General features: G+C 34.1%; 1 protein-coding gene across 1 annotated transcript; it reads left to right on the top strand.

Moving 5' to 3' along the window:
* Window positions 1-145: 145 nt before the first annotated feature.
* Window positions 146-14,648, top strand: LOC137396190 (frequenin-1-like). The gene is made up of 6 exons (XM_068082350.1): window positions 146-281; window positions 8,615-8,639; window positions 10,614-10,662; window positions 11,123-11,291; window positions 13,096-13,256; window positions 14,251-14,648. Exons 1-6 carry the CDS (start codon window positions 215-217, stop codon window positions 14,356-14,358), a joined length of 579 nt encoding a protein of 192 aa, XP_067938451.1. The 5' UTR covers window positions 146-214; the 3' UTR covers window positions 14,359-14,648.
* The last annotated feature ends 6,908 nt before the right edge of the window (window positions 14,649-21,556 follow it).

Raw genomic sequence — 21,556 nt, 5'->3', positions numbered from 1 at the left:
GATGATCATCGTGTATCCGCTTATGAGAGAGAAATGGGTGAATAATTACCTACGCGCGCATGTAGCATAGCTTGGCTCATCGGAAGGTTATATTAGAGGGTAAGCTTTCATGAAACAGACTGTTTAATTGTAAGCATCGCGCTGAATGCAACAGTAAAAGTAGCAAGCATTTGTTAGCAAGTGGTTGACCAGTTGAGACAGGTGCTCTAGCATTATGGGAAATCATTCTTGTCGGCAACTATCAGGAGAGGAGCTAAGCAAGCTTGCGGCTGCCACATACTGTAAGTAGCTATGTGTGGGTATTTAGAAAGGGGCCAGTTGCTTTCTTCGCTGTTTCTGCGAAGCATATACATATATGACTCAACCATATATATATATATTACGAATCTTAAGAATACATTACTCAAGAATATATTATTCAACAAAGTATATATTATTTTGTTGGCAATTATTTCATTTCAAACAGAAATGTTTTTCAAATTATGCTTTACAAAATTTATAAAAAACAGAAACAAAGGGTAACGGTTAGCTAATAAAGTCAAACAAATTGTTTGATATACATGTATTGCATTAAAAATATCTTTCGCTGCTAAGAGATCGAATATCAGGTAGAAGATTGTTAAAGCAGCTCGCAATGATATTTTCAAAAGAATTGATAGAGGCTGTATGCGATTCGTTTATATTAGGTAAGTTGAAATGAGTTGAGATGAGTTGACTGTGACGGCTCTGTAAAAAGCAAGATACAAACTAGAAAAGATCTTAAAATTTTTAGTTGGCGTAAAATAAACATTTAGTAAGTAAGAGAAGCTGGCGCTAATTTTAAAAATATCAATTCTAATATTAAAGCATTGATAAGACCAACAACCATTTTGGTACAGAATCAGAAATGATAAAGGGTTATTTGTGTGTGAAGCGTGAGATACTGTGTTGATGCAAGAGAAACTTTTGAAATACTCAACTATTGACTGCTGAGTTCTAATGTATTATATATAGTTTAAATATTTATAAATACATGTATAAATACATATATATATAAATTTATATCTTTATACGTATAACTTATTTATATAAATAAAGATTAATATAAAATAATTATTTAGGTAATATTTAGTTAAAAGATATTACTTTAATTTTTTTGGAATAATTTTGCTCTAAGCAAAACTGTGCCAGTGTCAGCATTTTTTGTTTTATCCACTGTATTTTTATGGCATTCAAGTATCTACACATATACACATACATATCTACACATATACACTTACATATCTACACATATACACATACATATCTACACATATACACATACATATCTACACATATACATATACATATCTACACATATACACATACATATCTACACATACACACATACATATCTACACATATACACATACATATCTACACATATACACATACATATCTACACATATACATATACATATCTACACATATACACATACATATCTACACATATACACATACATATCTACACATATACACATACATATCTACACATATACACATACATATCTACACATATACACATACATATCTACACATATACATATCTACACATATACACATACATATCTACACATACATATCTACACATACACACATACATATCTACACATACATATCTACACATACACACATACATATCTACACACATACACATACATATCTACACATGTACACATACATATCTACACATACAGGACATAGTTGTGCCTGATAGGTAACAAGCTGCCTATAAGCATTATAGACTTTAAAATTTTTTAGATAAAACTTATTAATCTAAATTAAACACTATAATAAAAGTCCTGCCTATAAAGAATGAATTATGAAAAATTGTTGCGGGACAAACGTGCTGCCCGGCAACCTGTCAGTTACCTGTCAACAATCTGTCTATTTACTAACAAACTTTGAGGAGTTGAGTAGTTGTCAGAAAACAAAAGAAATATCTAATGACAAAATATATCAGTTAAATACCTACCACTTTCTGTCTGTCTGTCTGTCTGTCTGTCTGTCTGTCTGTCTGTCTGCCTTATCATATCCTTCTATATCTTGACCCGCTTGTCTCTACCTCACAAGATGTTCTAACACCATATTTTATTTTGACTCTCTTTCTGTCCTTTATTAAATTTATTTTAATTCAGAATAAGGAGTTCGTATATATCTGATCTTCTGGTTTTTTGAAATCCTTTGACAGAGTTTTAAAACGATTAGTAAACCTTCCTATATGCATAATATTATGCATTTTAACTTTATGATTAAATTTTTGAGTAGAACACTTGACTTATTTAAGTTCTGAAGCTTTTAATTTTTCCTAATCTCTTTTGAGTTTCGCAAGTCTTCAAGTCTTCAAGTGTGAAATCTTGCTGAGCTCAAGTTTCAATCTTTACTATAATAAGAGCCGTGTTCGTTCATCTGTCCAAAGCCACGGTTAGAGGTTGAAAAAAGATTACACCATACAGGGTTTGAACTCAGGACTGTATTGTGGTTTGCAACTCTAACAACTACACCATCGACTGCCTACCGCAAATGCAGAATAATTGTGAAGACACTAATTCTCTGTGCTTTATCGCCACATCTGACAATCTCTCACGATCTCTCACTGCTTAAGCACTAGTCGATATAACAACTGACTTTTATATTCACAAATGATAGAGTTGAGGAGAAAGTTGGTCTGCAAATTGATTTTCGTATACCTCTTCAGCCTTTCATACAATCTTGCTATCAGTTTGGCAGCTCAGGCAAGTCACTGTCTATTTAAGGCAGAACACAGCCAAGAACAAGGATTGAAATGAAATTGGTTTGTTAGATGGTATAATTAGAAAGGTCAATCGACCACAACTTGCTGGAAGCGAAGAGTTAATGGCCACTCAAGACGCTAATAGACTCTTCAAAATGATTCAAACCAACTTGTTGTTGAATGAGTTTTAATAAAATTCTTGCTCTTAGCAAAACCTGATCTGTGGTGAGTTCCAAAATACTACTTATCATATGGACTAATTTTAGATGAGGCGAGAAAGATTGTAATAAGATCTGTCACTAATTTTATGTTAGCGGTTGCCTAGCAGCAGTGAACAGAAAAGCATTTTATAGGTTTTTTCGTGTTCAGATACAGGCTACAGGATACAGTCTTACATAACTGACAGCTGTCATTGTATTTATAGTCCTGGAGTTGACTATTATTGTCAAGGAAAGCTTCGAGTGATGCTCACTTGATGATCGCAAGCAAGTTACTAGTGTGTGATCTTACCAAATTAAGTATAATATGAAATGTTTGTTCAAGTGTGAGGAGCAAATAACGCATACTTTGATGTGCACCATGTGCTCCATTTTACACCAAACATCTGTTAGACAATTCTCTGTCAGTGTGTAGGCTAATCTCAGTTGTTGATTTGGCATAGAGAAAAAGAGAGCTATTAAGAATGAAACGGAGAGAGAGAGAGAGAGAGAGAGGGAGAGGGAGAGAGAGAGAGGGAGAGAGAGGGAGAGAAAGAGGGAGAAAGAGAGAGAGGGAGAGAGAGGAAGAGAGAGGAAGAGGGAGAGAGAGAGAGAGAGAGAGAGTGAGAGAGAGAGGGAGAGAGAGGAAGAGAGAGAGAGAGAAGGAGAGAAAGGGAGAGAGAAGGAGACAGAGGGAGAGAGAAAGGGAGAGAGAGAGAGAGAGAGGAGGGGGGAAAGAGAGAGAGGGGAGGGAGAGAGGGGAGAGAGAGGGGAGAGAGGGGAGAGAGAAAGGGGAGAGCGAGGGAGAGAGAGGGAGAGAGAGGGAGGGAGGGAAGGAGAGATGGAGAGAGGGAGAGAGAATTTTGAGCGAATCTATATGTGGTCAAGAAGGGGCTCACTTTTACAATAGTTGAAGCTCTTACACTTAACACATTTATATGGTGAAACCAAACAAAGACTAAGGTTTTAGTTAGCTATGGTTGGGTGCCTCTGAACTACAAGAATTCATGCAAAAATAGCTTTTGTACTCAAGTGCGTCAACAAGCCATGTTTATGGTGAATTTAAATCATGATTTATTGGTTTTGCATTGACCACTATAGGCTTGTTGTATTCAGACTCTAAATGCTTATGTATTTAAAAGATAGCAATGTATACTTTGCTTGAGAACAACCATTATAAAAACATTTGTTTGTCATTTAAGATGTTTAAAATATACTTTTTTTGCATAGAAGTGTTTTATTCTTACTGAAATTTTTTTTTATAACAACCCCCCTTGATATCAGTGGTATTATGTGGTCATATCATATCACAACTTTGCTTGATACCAGTGATATCATGTGGTCACAACTTGGCTTGATACTAGTGGTATTATGTGGTCACATCACTTTTATCTAATAAGATGTCCAGTCTTAATCTTATATTTTGAAATTTTAGAAATTGTATGTTTTTAGGTTATCATTTCTTAAAAGCATTGTGTTAAATTTTACAAAACCGTTAGGATTTAGGTTTATGTATATTTAATTTTATCTCATACAACAATTATTAGTAGCACAGTTTACCTAGTTTATCACGTAAGCAAAATGAGACTAATTGACTCTCTTAGCTTACGTTTACCAATCTCATGGTTTCTCAAGACCTCTTAATGATTTCTAATCTTGCTTCCATCAAAGCTTCTATCTTGCTTTACGAAAACTCTGCAGCGCTATATAGCATCATGAATCAGTTGAAAATATGTTTACATCTGTAGTACTACGTTTACATATGTGGTACTATGTTTACATCTGTGATACTGTGTTTACATCTGTGATACTACGTTTACATCTGTGATACTACGTTTACATCTGTGGTACTACGTTTACATCTGTGATACTACGTTTACATCTGTGATACTACATTTACATATGTGATACTACGTTTACATCTGTGGTACTACGTTTACATCTGTGATACTATGTTTACATCTGTGATACTACGTTTACATATGTGGTACTATGTTTACATCTGTGATACCACGTTTACCTCTTTTGTACTACATTTACATCTGTAGTACTATGTTGATATCTGTAGTACTACGTTTACATCTGTGGTACTATGTTTACATCTGTGATACTACGTTTACATCTGTAGTACTACGTTTACACCTGTAGTACTACGTTTACATATGTGGTACTATGTTTACATCTGTGATACTACGTTTGCATCTGTGGTAATACATTTACATCTGTGTACTACGTTTACATCTGTAGTACTACGTTTACATCTGTGGTACTATGTTTACATCTGTGATACTACGTTTCTATCTGTGGTACTACATTTACATCTGTGGTACTACGTTTACATCTGTGGTACTATGTTTACATCTGTGATACTACGTTTACATCTGTAGTACTACGTTTACACCTGTAGTACTACGTTTACATATGTGGTACTATGTTTACATCTGTGATACTACGTTTGCATCTGTGGTAATACATTTACATCTGTGTACTACGTTTATATCTGTGGTACTACGTTTACATCTGTGGTACTATGTTTACATCTGTGATACTACGTTTACATCTGTAGTACTACGTTTACACCTGTAGTACTACGTTTACATATGTGGTACTATGTTTACATCTGTGATACTACGTTTGCATCTGTGGTAATACATTTACATCTGTGTACTACGTTTACATCTGTAGTACTACGTTTACATCTGTGGTACTATGTTTACATCTGTGATACTATGTTTCTATCTGTGGTACTACATTTACATCTGTGGTACTACGTTTACATCTGTGGTACTATGTTTACACCTGTGATACAACGTTTACATCTGTGGTACTGCGTTTACATCTGTGATACTACGTGTTTACCCTGCAAACATCGCATGAGCCTCTGTGGCCTAGTGGTCTGGAGTGCTTGTCCTGAAAACAACAGGTTGGGGTTCAACTCTCAATAAAGGCTGCTGGACAAGAATAACATCCAACCTTAAATTGGAACTCCTGCAAACCCTGCAACTGGGTGTGTTTCCAGTCATCAAGGTTCTCTTACCACTGAACTCAGTCATGTCTAGCCAAGACCTCAGAGCCATTGTATGTTCAACAATGTGCCTGATTACACACAGCCTTTGCTTGTAGTAAAGTACTCAGGCTATGCTTGTAACAAGCTAAGCAGACATCACACTCCATCTTCAAGGAATTTCTTATATATATAAACTACAAGCCGCTTTGACTTATTAATAGAGCCGCGTTGATGACATAACTCCTTCAAGTTACTACTTTTGTAAAGAATGGTCTAGAGGTTTTCTAATTTTTATGTAAAATCACGGATTTCATAGCTATTTTGATTGACATCTTTATAGTTTTTGCTATTAGCTTAGGAGATGATGGCGTTGCTATTTGGTTTATCTACTCAGGAAAGTCTTAGCAACATTGACAAACGATTACTAGGGTGTGTTCCTGCTTTAAAATTCACTGGCTGATGATGTGCTTTTTCCTTCAACTCGCTATCTAGCAAGTTGCTAGATAACAACTCGCTATCTAGCGACTCACTATTTAGCAAAGACACCTGAATGAGCTGAAAATCTGTAATAACTCCCTTTCTAGAGAAGCTGTTACACACCGCAGCACTTTTTTGCCATTACGCCAACAACTTGTTAGTGAGGTTACTCGCTGCTTTGCGCTGCGGATCATTAAAATGTTTTTGACTTCACGGTCCTTTAAAGTTTCTGTTCAATGATTATCCAGTCTCCATCAGTTTGAAAAAGCTAAAGTTTAAAGAAAGTAAATATTTAGTTAGCATTTACGCAGATGGCCAAAGTTCGAAAGTTCCTACCATTTGGTTGTTTTCACTTTGATTCAACTGATTATAGTAGGAACTGTTCATAGCTCTAAACATACAGTTTTATATTATAATATAAATATAAATAAATATAATATTATTTATATTTTTAATATAATATTATATTTATTATATAATATTGTTATATTATAATACTTTGTTTATAATAATATATGTTTATATAATACTAATTATAATATAACAAGCTTACTTAAATCTTACTTAACAAGCTACTTAAAACTCTCAGCTATTTGTTTAAAACTAATATAAAGCTGCCTTATTAAATGTTATTTTAAGTCTGAAAACATTGTAAACAGGATTAATAATGTTATTTTATGATTCTGAAGTACTGCGGATAAGTCTGGCTTTAATGAGAGACAGTTGGAGTGTAAAATGAGTACATGTCTTTAGGACATCTGCATCTTATCATTCGAGAGGATGTGATGCGTTATGACAGTATAATTGCCTGTTAAGTGTTTAGTGAGTGTGCTCCAGCCACTTACTGCTAGACTCTAGTACCTAATGAGCCTACAGTCTTAGCTTTATAAACTATTCTCACAACGACGAATAAGGTTGCACTTAGGCTAAGTAGGGAAGATCCTAGTAAAATCATGTCATATACAACCTATTACATTTATTACAATTACATCTACATTTGTTGTACATGTAGATACGTGTTGTTTTCACTGTAACAGCATGATAAGGTTGCGAGGCAATTCAGTATTTTGCTTCAACTTGCCCATCAATTGTAGTCAACTAAAAGACCTTGCTAGACATACTCAGATTAGAAACACTTTTACTCTCTTTGTGTTAGCTCTGGTGTGCTGCAGCGCTAAGGCTGGTTCACGCTGTATCACTGTATGCCGGAGTCGTCCTCGCATTGATTATTCATCGACTATGTGCCCAGTAAAATGATGAAATTGCTGCAGCAACGCAGATATGTTGAGAAACCTTGCAACTTTCAAACTTGTCTGAGATTTTGCTAAGATTCCACGGCAGTCTGTGCAATGAGCAGCACTCCAGCAATGGTGATCGGCTGTCTCAGATCACTTGAGCTATATTTCCTTTCATGATAGTCTATGGTAGTATTTCATCATTTCAGCCACTGCATTGTGTAATAAGAACACTATGCCGCAGACTATCTTCCGATGTAAACACAATTGAATTTGTTATAGTGTGAACAATGTTATCACAAAATATCACTGATGCATTGTGGGATTAATGCTGACGCACAGCAGCGCAGTGTGATCCAGCCTTTGCATGCGCACACTGATGTTAATATAAGAGAGCAAACTGCAAGCATTGAAAGCATATTTATTTTCCTCTTTGCAGTTAGTTTTTTAAATTATTCCAAAATGCTGACCCCAATTGTTTTATTGCCATGATCTACATTTATCTCCTCATCAAAACTTCCAGTTTGTTATAATTGCTTGAATCTACTTACACTGTAGATGTTTATTTTGAGATACATTTAATTATTTCATGGCTCAATTATGTTTTATTGTTAAAGATCTACGTGCTCTGTTTATAGACAAAATATTTTAGTTTCACTCTTTTGCTAGCTTTTATATCAGATTGGATGAAGCAATTTTGTTAACTTTACTTTTATAAAGGTTATTCTTGCCAAACTCAAGCAATAAAGTTAGGATAGACCAATCAATTCAGAGCTCTTTCTTTAAAGTTTATTCAATTAATAATAGTCAATTTCTAGGGAAATGATACGATCGATGAGCAGTAGACAATCGGAAAAGAACTTCACAATTTTTTCAAGTATCTTGAATGGAAACTGTTGATGCCTGCACTTTGATCTCTAACTAATACCTTCATGTTATGTTGTAGTTTCAAAGAAAGAAATCAAGCTTTGGTAAGTAAGTGGCCTGCAATTGTGGGCTAAAACACCTGTATAAGGATAATAATGCCTTCGGCAGCGTGTCACTCTATTCAGCCCTTGTAAAGTTAGAATAGGTTATGTGTTATCATGTACATGTCTATGAGCTACCTGTTTATAACATGCATGTCTATGAGTTACCTGTGTATAATATACATGTCTATGAGCTACCTGTTTATAATATGCATGTCTATGAGTTACTTGTTTACAATATGCATGTCTATGAGCTACCTGTTTATAATATGCATGTCTATGAGTTACTTGTTTACAATATGCATGTCTATGAGCTACCTGTTTATAATATGCATGTCTATGAGTTACTTGTTTACAATATGCATGTCTATGAGCTACCTGTTTATAATATGCATGTCTATGAGCTACTTGTTTACAATATGCATGTCTATGAGCTACCTGTTTATAATATGCATGTCTATGAGCTACCTGTTTATAATATGCATGTCTATGAGCTACCTGTTTATAATATGCATGTCTATGAGTTACTTGTTTACAATATGCATGTCTATGAGCTACCTGTTTATAATATGCATGTCTATGAGTTACTTGTTTACAATATGCATGTCTATGAGCTACCTGTTTATAATATGCATGTCTATGAGCTACTTGTTTACAATATGCATGTCTATGAGCTACCTGTTTATAATATGCATGTCTATGAGCTACCTGTTTATAATATGCATGTCTATGAGCTACCTGTTTATAATATGCATGTCTATGAGCTACCTGTTTATAATATGCATGTCTATGAGCTACCTGTTTATAATATGCATGTCTATGAGCTACCTGTTTATAATATGCATGTCTATGAGCTACCTGTTTATAATATGCATGTCTATGAGTTACTTGTTTACAATATGCATGTCTATGAGCTACCTGTTTATAATATGCATGTCTATGAGCTACCTGTTTATAATATGCATGTCTATGAGCTACCTGTTTATAATATGCATGTCTATGAGCTACTTGTTTACAATATGCATGTCTATGAGCTACCTGTTTATAATATGCATGTCTATGAGCTACCTGTTTATAATATGCATGTCTATGAGCTACCTGTTTATAATATGCTTGTCTATGAGTTACCTGTTTACAATATGAATGTCTATGATCTACCTGTTTACAATAGATGTCTATGAGCGCATTGCTGTTTGGTTGTAATAAACTGTATGTAACTATATATGTACTTCAGATAGTTTTCTAGCTTTTCAAGATTAGGTTACACAGAATTTAAATTGAAGTTTTCAAACTGCACCTTGTGCGGACTACTGCATATGTATATATACATATAAAAGTACATCTAAATTCAATCACTGTCCATACCACCACTTTGATACAGTATGTTTAACGCTTGTTTAATACAAATGTAACAAAAGTGTTATACTAATGATTCACACATAGCAACATAATAACATTAGCACACTTAGAACTAACAGTAGGGAATATAAGGCTACAGCATTGTCTGGCTTTAATGAGGAATAACTTGATAGAGCTAATCAGCTTTATATGTATAGTGTTGTTCTTATCGGTACAAACACTTTATATTTATAGTGTTGTTCTTATCGGTACAAACACTTTATATGTATTGTGTTGTTCTTATCGGTACAAACACTTTATATGTATAGTGTTGTTCTTATCTGTACAAACACTTTATATGTATAGTACTATTCTTGTAGGTACAAACACTTTATATGTATAGTGTTGTTCTTATCTGTACAAACACTTTATATGTATAGTACTATTCTTGTAGGTACAAACACTTTATATGTATAGTGTTGTTCTTATCGGTACAAACACTTTATATGTATAGTGTTGTTCTTATCGGTACAAACACTTTATATGTATTGTGTTGTTCTTATCGGTACAAACACTTTATATGTATAGTGTTGTTCTTATCGGTACAAACACTTTATATGTATAGTATTATTCTTATAGGTACAAACACTTTCTAAAGGATTGTCCTTCTGGAAGGCTGAGCAAACAGGTAAGTAATATTCATTGGTGAAGATTTACTAGGTCATCATGACTGTTATTCTTTGATCAGTGTGGTGCATGTATGAGTCAGGGTGCTGCTTGTGTAAGTCATGGTGCAGCTTGTATGAGTTGTGGTGCTGCTTGTGTGAGTCATGGTGTAGTTTGTATGAGTTGTGGTGCTGCTTTTGTGAGTCATGGGGCAGTTTTTATGATTGATGGTTTTGCTTGTTTGAGTCATGGTTCTGCTTGTGTGAGTTGAATGCTTGTATGAGTTGAATGCTTGTATGAGTCATGGTGCTGACTTCAGATTTGAAACGACTTTTGAAATCTGAAATCGCGATTATTTGGCTGGCAAATGACGTTTATACGTGTACAAGTAATTATATATTTTATAGAGCTGAATCTCCTATGACAGTCGCATGATCGCACCTGTAACCAACTTTAGAGTTGTCACACATCTATTTTTGCAGGAGTTTGAGACAATCTACAGGCAGGTTTTTCCTTCGGGAGATCCTGGAAAGTTTTCTGGTTTTGTCTTCAATGTCTTCGATGCTGACCATAGTGGAACAATCACATTCGATGAATTTATTATTGCCCTCAGTGTGACCTCTCGAGGAAATCTTGATGAAAAGCTGGACTGTGAGTTATTTTGGCTGCTTGTTCTGTTTTATTCAGCTAAAAATGTCCCAATCTAAAATAGTATAAAGTTTTTATCTAAAAGTTTGAGCAGTGTATCATTTAGATAGAAGTTATATTTTTATTAAAAAGTATAGAGTTTTAGCAAAATAGTTGTCAAAGATTAACACGTAACAATCATACTTTTTAATACATTTGACTCAGATACCGCTAATCACAGTAATAAGATGCTAATATTTAATTTCTATACATTTTTTATTTTTTCAAGTCTAATATTATAATAAAAATCACCACCACATATGTCTGATATCTTAACAGAGACCCTCTGAGACTAATAGACCCTCTCAGATAGAGTTTATATAACCGATTAACAGTATATTATGGCAGCTAGTTATTTTACAAGGTCAGTATTCTTCATCAATATACTTCTATTCTCTTAATGCAGTCTTTCTATTTTATGGCTTCAATATTGCGACTTCGTCACACCATGACATTTTAAAGATGGTGGTCGCTCGAGTTTTCTCATTTCCATGTAAAATGATCATGCTCAAACAAGTTTTTTAATGAATCAGATGAAGAGTTAATATGGTGTACAGCTGTACAGTATACCTCATTGTCTCTGTGTGACTTCGGAACGGTTTCTCTAAAAGCAGTTGTCTTAATGCCGACACGTATAGCAATACACTGTCAGTTGTATTAATGCCGACACGCATAGCAATACACTGTCAGTTGTCTTAATGCCGACACGCATAGCAATACACTGTCAGTTGTATTAATGCTGACACTATAGCTAAAAATGTCTCTTCATTCTTTCAATGTAAACAATGATGACTCACTTGCCTGACTAGGTGAAAGTGAACAAAGTAATGACGCTGCGTCACAAAGAATGTAGCTATTTATTTATGTAGGACACCCAGGGTTTGCATTGCCCAGTCTAGTGTAGCTAATAGGTCTATGATGCCGACATGTATAGCTATAAACTGTCAGCCTCATCGCCAAGGCATGAAAGTCCCCTAGCAACAAGCTGTTTGATGTCAGTGATAAAAACAGACTATCTTGTAATAATAGCTTCAAGTTACTTTTCAACTATTGAATGAAGTTTGACATTCTTCCTTCATCTACAGAGAATAGCCAGTAATCTCTTTCCATCATTTTGCTATCCTGCAGCTGATTGGTTTAGAATATTTATTATTGGGGGCACCTCTTTGATTCCTATTCCAGCCATGCTTTATCGTTTAGTTCCTGTTAATCTTGCATATATTTCAGTATTGTATGTACAATGGAGGAATGCAAGTATCATGACTAATCAAGTATTAGACGGCATGCACATGTAATTACATGTAAGTACACGTAAGTACATGTACTTACATGTAAGTACATATACTTACATGTATAACAATTGTCAAAGTTTAAAAACCAGTTGAAGTGTTTCATAAAAAATGTAGTTTCTCTTTCATGGACATTTTCATTTCACAGGTTGGTCTAAAACGTAAATCTTGCAAAGCAGAAGGGATTGCTGTAGGATTACTGTAAGATTACTGTAGGATTACTGTAAGATTACTATTGGATTACTGTAGGATTACTATAGTTTGAGTGTGAATAAGGAGATAATTTTCTCTAACGGGCCTAATATTAGTGTACCCTAAATGTATTGGCACATTCACATTTACCCATTTATTCTCGGTAAGAGATCTCTTTCTAGGTTGCATCCTAGATAGGAATGAAAAACTGTGTCCAAAATCCACTGGTTAAAAGCAAAAACGAATTGACAGGCAAAGATGTGAATAATTTCTATGGTTTACTGCAGGGGCGTTTTCACTCTATGACATAGACAAAGATGGTAAAATCACCAAAGAAGAAATGACAAACATTGTCAAAGCAATATTCGACATGGTCGGCAACCAACTAGCAGAGAATTCAGAGTCTCCAGAGTCACGAGTCAACTTGATATTCACACTAATGGATGCGGTAGGTTGCTTTGCCACAACTTGTATACCCTATCAACTAGGTAACTTAGCAACCACTTGTTTACCTTAGCAACTGCAATACTTAGCAACAAATTGCATTTTGTAGCAACTAGTGTTCTGAGCAAATCCTTGTGTTTGTTAACAACTATACTAGATTTTTTTCTACAACTTATACGTCTTATCAACATGATTGTCCAGCAATCTGCTGCTGTAGATTTATCAACAACAATAAGCATAACATAATAATTTGACCGCTTAGCAACAAGACTTGGATTTCCTTGGCAGGTTGCTAAGCAACGACTCTTATACAATATGCTGGTCAGCCAGCATAAAATAAAACTAGGTTACTGCAATTCTGAATAAAAACTAAATAATGCATATTTTAAATAATAAATTTTCAAGTTTAACAAAGAGCATAAATCATGTGAACATGTGAAAATTCTGTTACAAGTCTTACATCATTGCCACACGCTTCAGCCAAACATTCAAATAATTTAGCTTTTCTTTGGTCAGATCTAATTTTTACATATTTCAAAAATTTAAGCTTTTTATTTAAAATGGGTAAATAATAACATGTTTAAAAGGTTTAAAACTGCTTCAATGTGTTTTTGAAAATAATCCTTGATGTTTTACTGTATGTACTTTGTTGGACTCATACAAGCATCTATTCACAACTGAAGAGATCATATGCGAGCTTTCATTTTACATGTCATTAATACTCTGTGTATGGCCATATCAACATTACATTCGTTGCATATTGTAAATTAAAAAATAAACAACTTTTAAAGTTCTAGTACACTCAATAAGATTACAAATAACTTATTATAACTGTATTACGTAATAGTCGGAATATTCTAGAACTATTTTTTGCTTATCACTTTAGTCGGTCTTCATAGATAAAAGTTTGTGTAGAAAGTAAACATGCATATGAGTATGAAAGTTTATAATATGATTGGACAACTTTATAAGAATGTAGTATGATTGGTTGTTTGTAGAATCATGATGGTTTTGTGACCAATGATGAGTTTGTGCAGGGAGCTAAAAAAGACCCATGGATAGTACATGCTTTAGCCATGGATCTAGCAGGAATGCCTGGGAGTTAATGACAAATTAATCAATGTAATGTGGTAATCGTCTGTTCATGGTAGCGACAATTATCAAATCTCACAGCTATCCCCCCTCCTTATTTACAGAGTTTCATTTTTATGAACAAAGTCGTTTTTATATTTTAGTCTTTCATTTTGAAAATTTTACATTTGTATTTTAAATTATTTTATATATTACTGTGTGTTCTAAAGCTCCATATATATGTATAAATTAACTTGTTGTGCTTATAGTTCTTATGCTTTACCGCTCCTTTTAGTCATTTAAAAATAAACTATATTTTGTATCATTCCAAGGACATGTGTGACATAATATTTAGGTCAAGGTCAAATTTGTGACTAGTAATGTTGCACACCTGGGTATTTTTTCTGACTGGCACTCAGAGGCACACAAGTTTGTTCAGTATTGATTGCTAGTTATTATCTGGACCGCCTAAAGTATTTCAAGTTTCATGGGAGTTCCTACAGAATTTAACATACATTGTACATGTTTTTATTTTCTCTCTTAATTTATTTCAACTACACAAAACACTTCTCTCATGATATGTAGTTTGAAAGTTAGAATGGTAACTGTTGTTATAAATTATATTAAATGCAAATCAATTTTCTGTTCAAAGACTTTTTTATTACCCGGGCAATGCCGGGTAGCACAGCTAGTACATACATATTATATATATTTATGAATATAAATATATATATTTATGGATATATATATTTATGAATATGAATAATGTATATATATTTATAAGTATAAATATATATGTTTAGGAATATGAATATATTTATGAATATATATATTTATGAATATGACTATATATATTTATAAATATGAATATATATATTTATGATTATATAGATATATATATGTATAAAAAAAAATTGATTCCTCACCCCGGTTAACCCGTATGGGTGGTAGTTTCTGCTCTAACTCGGGTCTCCTACCAGAGACCTGGGAGTTTGAGCACTCGCCTCAAGATCTTAGCTGTTCCCAATAGCGCACTTTTTTGCAACTCACCTGAGTTGATTGCTGATGGTATTTGGGCAAGTCACATTTTATGCGCCGGTGTTATTGCGCCCAGTGCCCCAATGACTACTGGGATTACAGTTGTTCTTACATCCCAGCATTTTTCAATCTCTTCTCCAAGAGGGAGATATTTCTCTACCTTTTCCCATATATATATATATATATATATATATATATATATATATATATATATATATATATATATATATATATATATATATTCATGGCTAATTATCTTATTATCAATGTAGCAGCTATTGGTAGCGCTAAGGGTTACTTTAAATAAATAATACATATTTATGAACAACTTTTAGTCAGCAAACTACACTTACATTAAGTTTTCTGAATTAGAAAAACAAATCCAGCTTTTACAGATCAAAGCGTAAAGTGGCCAAAATCCTGTTTTACGTGTTTTCTAATTTTTCAAATGAAAATTCAATGAATTTTTACTTATCTATTAATATAGAGTCAAATTACTCATACCAAAGAACCTGCAACAATACTAATGCACTAATAATACAATGCAATACATACATTACTGCACTAATATTACAACTCTTTGAATTATCAGTGCTTTACGCCGATAACCTGCCACAACAAAATTAAAATTAACATGTCTTAGCAATGGTAGGAGTTATTTTCTTAAAGCAAAAACTCCAAACTGTTGAAACCTCCTAAATATTCCACTGAGGTTTTGTAAAATAGTAGTGATGTCAAGACTAGTTTTTTCCAACTTGAATGTTTGATGTTTCTACAGTTTAACATAAGCATTATTACTTTAAGCGATACAAATTCTCATCCTATTAACTGAAAAAGGGCAATTCTTTACAATATTGTTTGCTGTTTTTTATATTTGAAAATATTTTCTGGACCTGTAACTCGCATTTATTTTAGCTAGAAACATAATTTGTGCCAGTTTGTTTTAGCAAGCAATAGTTTTATCTATTGTTATAAGTTGCTGTTCCTTATGCTGAACAAAGCTAAGAATAGGCATATAATATTCTTTGCTATAACGAGTCTCATAAACTGTTACAACATTGTTAAGCAATTCATGTTATTAGAAACTATTTCCTTTTTACAACAAAACAATGTATGTACTTTTACAACAAAAAGTTCTGGCAATCAAAAAATATTACGCCTCTTGTTATTTGTACAACTAGCTCAGACACAAACTATGTAGTTTCAGAACAAACTATGTAGGGACAGTAAATAGCAAATAGCTAAATAGCAAATAGGAACTAGCTAGACACATTCTTTCAGCACAAAACTATGTAAATAAGGATCAGTAAATAGTAATATGCCTCTGAATCTGGATCTCAAAGATCTGCATTCTTGTGAATGGCACTCATTGCACGTTCACGGCATTTTATACAAAACCACATGAATCCTGGAGCTTTGCCCAACTCTTTATGCTTCCTTTTAAGCCCGACACATGTCATATGGTACAGCCGACCACATCTATCACATACAACGCGCTCGCTCATGGTCACAGCAGCCTTCAGGCATTCTCCGCAGTTTTCAGCATAGGTCTGGCCAAACTCTCTGAGTACGATGTGCCTAATGCATGACGATCTGGCTTCTGGTATTTGGCGTTTATTGAGGTGAGCCTGTATGCCTGCTGCCATATGCATTTCATACAGTGATGTTGCACCATCCGCATCACCTATTTGACGTGCGAGGTTCTGGAGATACAAACTGTCACTCACTGCGTCTTCACCCAGTAATGTTGAGTACAGCAGTAGTGTATTGGGCATTAGTTCTTCCAAAGGATAGGAGTTGTCTATGAAACGCCTGCAGGTATCAACAATCACCACCTGAAACAAGAAAGAGTTAAATTGTAGGATTGATTTAGCAGATCTTGTTTTCTGGAATGACTAGAGATTAAGCAGGAAAGGGAAATAAACCTTTGGAATAAATGATGGTAATGGTATGAGCTTTTTCAATATCTCCTGCAGCGCTACATCTTTCCCATCTTTGTCGTTTATTTTCCCAGCTGAGCCATGACTTGTGATGCAGAGGAGAAAGATAGACCCATTTTTATTTGCCTTTTCAACTCGCTCCTCAATCTCGGCCAAAATGTTTTCAACAGTCCAGTTGTCCAACAACTCAACGTTCGGCCACCTTAATCGTTTCTTCAGAGCTTCGTGAATTGCTTCTGCCTCTTGTTTCATAAACTTCTCAGATGGATCATATACAATTAGAGCATATGGCTGACTGCGAGTAGGTTCTGGAATCAGATAATAACTTTTTACAAATATATATTGATATAGCAGATGAATAGCGTCCACACTCATTCCTGCTGACAAAATAGTATGTTTTCGAACTGAATCATGGAGAGCTTGTTGCAGCTCTTTGAGAATGCTCTTTTCCATTTCCTTTAGAAAGTTTTCGATGTTGTCTAAAGCATTTGCTTCCATCAGTCCTTTCCAAGCCGAACCACTATTTTGATCAACTTCTAACAAAGCAGCAACCTGCTTTTCTCTAACAACACATTGATACAACAGTTTCACTAGAATATCAGAGTCCTTTAGCTGTGCAGCCAATCGAAGGCTGTTTTCTGTTTCGGCAAAAATTTGAGGATCGACTACACCCACAACTAGTTTATGCTTGAATGAAGTCTCACTATTGGTACAGGCTATTTCAACAAGTTTCTTCAGCAATTTGCTATCTTTCCTTTTCTTCAATGCTAGCATTAGAATGTTGTACCCCCTGGTGCAATTCTGTTGGTGAGCTTTTGTGGAGCAATCAGCTTGACATTGATTACTTATTGTCCAAATAATATCCATGTCTGAGGGTGACAGAGAGTCTATCACTGTCAAAGCAGACTCATCCAACTGTTGCTCGATCATCCAAGCTAAAAGGTTCTCTTCCTTTACAGATTTACATACAACTGGCTTTAGCATCAACAACTCTTTGAAAGTGGCTGCAAAGTTATCGGCCTCATCCAATGCACTGGTGCTTTGTTGTCGTAGTCTCAATTCTTGCTTTGCGAATAAGATTTTGAAACAATTTCCTCTGATATGGTTAAGAAGCATATTCATTGCATCCTTGGTCTTGTCCTTGAGTCGAAGGAAACGGAGAAGATTGTAGCTGTTGCTATAAACTCCTAGTTCAAGCGAACGCATTAATTGATTCGGATAGCCTTTCACTGTTTTACTCATGAGATCTACAAGATAGTTTATATCCCGGCCCTCACATACAGTCTCAGGATTTTTAATGTTTTTGTAAAGATCATCCTCACCAGCCTCTTCTTCTGGATCACTGTATTCCAACATTCTGTGAATATTGCCTAAAAAATAGACATACTAGTTACTATTAGAAGGAAACTACCATTTAACTACAGGTGACTGTCAGCCTATATTATTCTTTAGGCATTGATGACCCTTTGCTAATATCAGAATATCTTTATCTAAACTCAATGATAATTCTTTACATACAACTAGATGAATGCCCGGTGTTGCCCGGACAATAAAAAAGATTTTTGGACAAAAAGATTTATCATTACGTAACATGTACAACATCTATATATATATATATATATATATATATATATATATATATATATATATATATATATATATATATATATATATATATATATGTATATATATATATATATATATATATATATATATATATATATATATATATATATATATATATATATATATATATATGTATATAGATTATTATTGATAGTAATGTATAAACTCATAAGTAATACCATTTAGTAGTTATACACTAGTAGCAGATACAATGTAGCATTTTACTCAAGTCAAGCTCATGGCGTATGAGTTGTTTCAGTCGTGTGTAGTGCTGCTTTTGTGTTTCTCAAGACCTCCGATTTTGGTGAACTGTTGCTATACAGTAACTTTAGCTAATAGCTGCCACAACTGTTGCTATACAGTAACTGTAGCTAACAGCTGTCGCACTTGTTGCTATACAGTAACCTTAGCTAACAGATGTCACAATTGTTGCTACTCTGTTATTGTTACTTTATAAATCCAATGACAAGCCTAGACAAGCATGAACAGGTAACAAAGCCAAGCAACTGCATCAGACATTTTGGCAAGTAAGCTGTCTCCTTTTTTGTCCTCTTAGCATATAACTGTTGTTGTTCTAGATATTTTTCAGACAGAGTACAATGATCCTATTAATAAATATCTCAGAGTGCTTCACTAGATAGGATCCAGTAATTGTTGTAGAGTATTCAGAGTCTTGCAGCTGATTGGTCAGCTCAGTAACTGGCAAGGGCTGAGCTCGGGATTCCTCAATAATGTTACTCATATGTTAAAAATTTTATCTTCTGATAGGGTGCTTTCCATTTCCTAAGTACATGTATACCCTTGAGAGGTGGGCATAACAATATATTGACAACATCTGGATCATAATATGTTGTGCTTCATAAATGTCATATCTAATCTTAAATGCATCTATAAATTTGGAGTTATCCACTACACGCAATAGCATGGCCGTAACTCTATTGATAATAAGGAAATAAATAAAATCAAAGCATACTCCAAACATGTTTGTTACAAGGCAAGCATATGTTTAGGGAAGACTGTAAACTCTAAAATCTTCGCTTTAAGACGAGACTTGTCTATATGAAGGCAGGGTTAGATGTTGGATTAGAAAATTACCTTGCAGGGGATTCGAACTCACAACCTCCAGCTTAGTAAACCATCATTAATCAACAGCCTTGCAACATATCTTAATAATTGCACAAATACATAGTTATATTCTGCATTTTATCAGCCCACCTGATGATCCCTCATGATGCACGAGACTGCCAGTTTACTCGTATTTATAAAGATCTCAGGCTAGATTTTAATGATGCTTGACATGAATGCCCTTACCACTATCAATGCTAAGGTATAGTTCATCCAACTAAGGTAAACCCGAACTATAATTCTCCTAAAAATGCTGTCACAAATTTCGAAGTTAGTTTCATACTGCGTGTAATAACCATTGCCATCACACATGGTATTACTGCTTGTGAGCTTGCGGCTTTGTTTGTGATTTGGTTGTATCGCTCAATCACCTACTAGCGAATGTCAGAGTCTTAGAATATTCTAGATTAATTGACTTACTACAAATACTGCAACAGATTGTTAATAGAGGTGTAAAATATTATAGGTATTATCCATATAATACATACATACACATCTATATACATACACATATACATATATCTATATGTATACTTCTCGAAGTTACTCATCTGTCTGTCTGTCCTTTGGTATGTCCAGCTATAGCTATAAAAACTTTGGAATTAAAATCACGTACTACTGGACTTGAACTTAGGAAGCCACCGCAGTTTTACAATTCAGTTTTTTAACCACAAGACCACAAAAGCTCTTCAAATTCACCGCTCTTACTACATAATGTTTACATCCTTTTTCGTTTTCACACCTAAAATGACATATTAATTAAAACTCTGAACACTTATAGCTCTATGAAACGCGATGCTTTTTCGTCTTCGCCGTATTAGGGCTAATTTCTTTTCAGCAAAACGGTTCCAACAATAGATTCTCTCAAAATTAAACTTTGGCAATTGTTGTACTGATTATGATGAAAGAACGACTTTTATTTGGTTTTCTCAGTTTGTATTAATTGTATCTTTACTAAATCATCTGTTTCGTAGTTTACATACTTCAATATATATGAGCAATATTTATTGTGGTGATCAATAGTCATATTTTACAACATGTTTTCCACAAGGTACCACAGCAAGTAAACTAACTAAAAAGCAGTGTACAAAAAACAACAAGAAAGAACAATACAAAAAAACTATACTCTAACTAAAAAACTAATGAATATTTTCACTAATATAATAATGTTGGAACTGAACGCATAAAATATGTTGTTATTTATTTCACATTAACATTTTTTGCTATCATAATTCATTTCAGCTGCTTCGAAGACTTTTTCTCAGCCACACTGTGTTCCCTTAATTTTGATAATACTGCATAAATTCATAGATGTTTCCTCGCTAAACAATGTGTTAATTGAAACGCTATGAATTTTGTTAACTCTATGATACACGATGCTTTTTCGTCTTTGTCTGAGTAGAACATAGAATTTATGGTGAAGGTTTAAGGTATTTAGAATTTAAGGTGAAAGTTAGTGACTCAGTAATATGTTATCAATTGGAGGGGTGGCTGTTCCGCCGCC

This window comes from Watersipora subatra, chromosome 5 (genome assembly GCF_963576615.1).
Source record: "Watersipora subatra chromosome 5, tzWatSuba1.1, whole genome shotgun sequence".
NCBI classification, from domain to species: Eukaryota; Metazoa; Bryozoa; class Gymnolaemata; order Cheilostomatida; family Watersiporidae; genus Watersipora; species Watersipora subatra.
Note: the sequence above shows the minus strand (reverse complement) of the source record. Positions and strands in the feature narration are given on the sequence as shown.